The sequence below is a fragment of the Genypterus blacodes genome, unplaced genomic scaffold (genome assembly GCF_046128005.1).
Source record: "Genypterus blacodes isolate CSIRO-AG114 ecotype Tasmania unplaced genomic scaffold, CSIRO-AGI_Gbla_v1 ptg000097l_1, whole genome shotgun sequence".
Lineage (NCBI taxonomy): Eukaryota > Metazoa > Chordata > Actinopteri > Ophidiiformes > Ophidiidae > Genypterus > Genypterus blacodes.
This window is the reverse complement of record NW_027466901.1, coordinates 10,001-12,500: the sequence shown is the minus strand read 5'-3', so window position 1 is coordinate 12,500 and position 2,500 is coordinate 10,001. Positions and strand designations below refer to the sequence as shown.

The window sequence follows — 2,500 nt, the reverse complement described above, 5'->3', positions numbered from 1 at the left end:
TTATCTCTCACTCTCCTTCTAAACATGGCGTGTGAGAGTAACGCGATGTCCGGTAAGAAAAGTTTACTACACTAATAACTTCTCCTTATTTATGTTGCCACATAAGAGACGCGATAAGACTCGAATAAGAAGTTTGAAAGTTTTGAAATGCCGTAATTATTTATGAGAGAGAGAGAGGGAGGGGGAGAGAGCGAGAGAGGGGAAGGGGGGAGAGGGTGCGAGGGAGAGGGAGAGAGAGGGAGAAATGTAATAAAGTTCATCTGAGCACAAACACACAGAGAAAGAGTTCAGTTTGGTCAAAGACTCATCATTTTTTTGTTTGAACACAGACGAAAGAATTGGAGAAGCTCTGATCAAAGAGTAAGTGTGTGTGTATCTATATGTGTGAGTGGGCGTGTTCGCTGTGTCTCTGTGTGTCTCTGTGTGTCTTTGTGTGTGTGTCTCTGTGTGTGGGCCCGTGTGTCTCTGTGTGTCTTTGTGTGTGTTTGTCTGTGTGTGTGTGTCTCTGTGTGTGTGCGTGTCTGTGTGTGTGTCTCTGGGTGTGTGCGTGCGTGTGTGTGTGTCTCTGTGTGCGTGTGTGTGTGTGTGTGCTTTCTATGGTGGTTCTGATGGCCTCCCCCTCCCCTTCAGGGTCATAGAGGAGGAGCTGAAGGCGGTAGGAGAAGAGGCCCCACCCCTCACTCCTCTGGTGATGCAGGTCAGATCTGAACAGGAGCAGCAGGTGGTGACCCAGCTGGGCACCATGATCCGGATCATCGGCGACAGGGTCCGAGACGACAAGGAGTTCCAGGAGTGAGTGGTTTGGTTTACAGGCACCTGTCAATCACTTTAGAGAGTGACGGACACAATGAACGGGAAAAGTTCAACACTTCCATCCAAAAATGTCCCTCTGTGTGTTCCTCTGTCAGTGTGTAGATGTTGAGCTCCTCCTCAGGTCTGGAGGTCTCTAGTGGACCCTTAAGGACTCATCTTTACAGATCTCTTCATCGCCTCATTCCCCCTGCAGATCCATTCCATATTTTCCATATGTCTGTCTGTCTCAGACTGTCTCTCTCTCAGGAGGTTGATCTGTCTGTCTCTCTCTGTTTCAGTGCCATAGATGGAATCACTCGTGGCTCCGCCTCCAAGTCTGAAAGGTTCCTGCAAGTGGCCAACAAAGTGTTTGAGCACGGAGAGATCACCTGGGAGCGGATCGCCGTGCTCTTCTATGTCGCCGGCAGGATCGCTGTCACCGTGGGTCTGACTGCCAGAGGGAATTGTGGGAAAATGTAATGTACCTCACCTGTTTGTTTAAGTGTGTGTGTGTGTGTGTGTGTGTGTGTGTGTGTCTCTCTCTCTCTCTGTCTCTCTCTCTCAGATGGTGAAGGCCCACCTCCCTCGCTCAGTGGCTGAGATCCTCAGATGGACTGTGGATTTCTTCAAAACGAATCTGCTGAAGTGGATTCGTGAGCATGGAGGATGGGTACATATTGAATAAGGGCTGAGAGCAGTCTCTCTCACTCACTCTCTGTCTCTTTCTCACTCACTCTCTGTCTCCCTCTCACTCACTCTCTGTCTTGCACTCTCTCTCACTCCCTGTCTCTTTCTCACTCTCTGTCTCCCTCTCACTCTATGTCTCTCTCACTCTCTGTCTCTCTCACACTCACTCTTTGTGTGCCTCTCTCTGTCTCACTCACTCTCACTCTGTCTCACTCACTCACAGTCTCTCTCTGTCTCTCTCACTCTCACTCTTTGTGTGTCTCACTCTGTCTCACTCACTCACAGTCTCTCTCTGTCTCTCTCACTCACTCTCTCTCTCACTCACTCACTCTCTGTCTCTTTCTCACTCTGTCTCTCTGTCTCTCACTCTTTGTGTCTCTCTCTCTGTCTCACTCACTCTCACTCTGTCTCTCACTCACTCACTGTCTCTCTCTCACTCACTCACTCACTCTCTGTCTGTCTCTCTCACTCACTCCCTGTCTCCTTCTCACTCTCTCTCACTCCATGTCTCTTTCTCACTCTCTCTCACTCCATGTCTCTTTCCCACTCTCTCTCACTCCATGTCTCTTTCTCACTCTCTGTCTCCCTCTCACTCTGTCTCTTTCTCACTCACTCTCTGTCTCTCTCAATCTTTCAATCTCTGTCTCTCTCACTCTCTGTCTCTCTCTGTCACTCTCTCACTCACTCTCTGTCTCTCTCTCCGTCTCTCTCTGTCTCACTCACGCTCACTCTGTCTCTCTCTCACTCACTCTGTCTCACTCTCTGTCCCTCACAGATCAACAGTTTCTCTGAGTTTGCTCAGTTGTCGGTTCAGAGAGTTTCGTCATTGAATTCTCACGTCTGCAGCTTTGCCCTGATCTTCATCACTGGCCTGGCTTTGGGAAGCTTCATCACCTGGAGGCTGACCAGAAACCTCTGAGACTCCCAGCGCTGCTCCTCCTGACCACACGGTGCCAAAGATCAGTACATGTTTAAACAGTGTGAACACAATGTGTTCTAGTTCAGGTCCTGACTGACTGAC

At 49.5% G+C, this 2,500-nt stretch overlaps 1 protein-coding gene and 1 long non-coding RNA gene across 2 annotated transcripts in view; one reads left to right on the top strand and one right to left on the bottom strand.

Annotated features, from left to right (window-relative positions):
* Positions 1–2,500, top strand: part of LOC143007918 (apoptosis regulator BAX-like) — a 3,303-nt gene that overhangs the window by 190 nt on the left and 613 nt on the right. Inside the window, exons 1-6 of the mRNA XM_076159420.1 lie at positions 1–52; positions 330–360; positions 631–792; positions 1,092–1,233; positions 1,358–1,462; positions 2,255–2,500. The exon at positions 1–52 is cut by the window's left edge and continues 190 nt beyond it; the exon at positions 2,255–2,500 is cut by the window's right edge and continues 613 nt beyond it. Of these exons, the coding sequence (XP_076015535.1) occupies positions 25–52; positions 330–360; positions 631–792; positions 1,092–1,233; positions 1,358–1,462; positions 2,255–2,398 (612 nt within the window). The 5' untranslated portion in view covers positions 1–24 and the 3' untranslated portion in view covers positions 2,399–2,500. The remainder of the gene's footprint in view (positions 53–329; positions 361–630; positions 793–1,091; positions 1,234–1,357; positions 1,463–2,254) is intronic.
* On the bottom strand, positions 1,823–2,157 carry LOC143007919 (uncharacterized). The gene is made up of 2 exons (XR_012964532.1): positions 2,089–2,157; positions 1,823–1,971 (listed from the first exon to the last, which is right to left on the bottom strand). It is a non-coding gene; the product is annotated as an uncharacterized LOC143007919 (long non-coding RNA).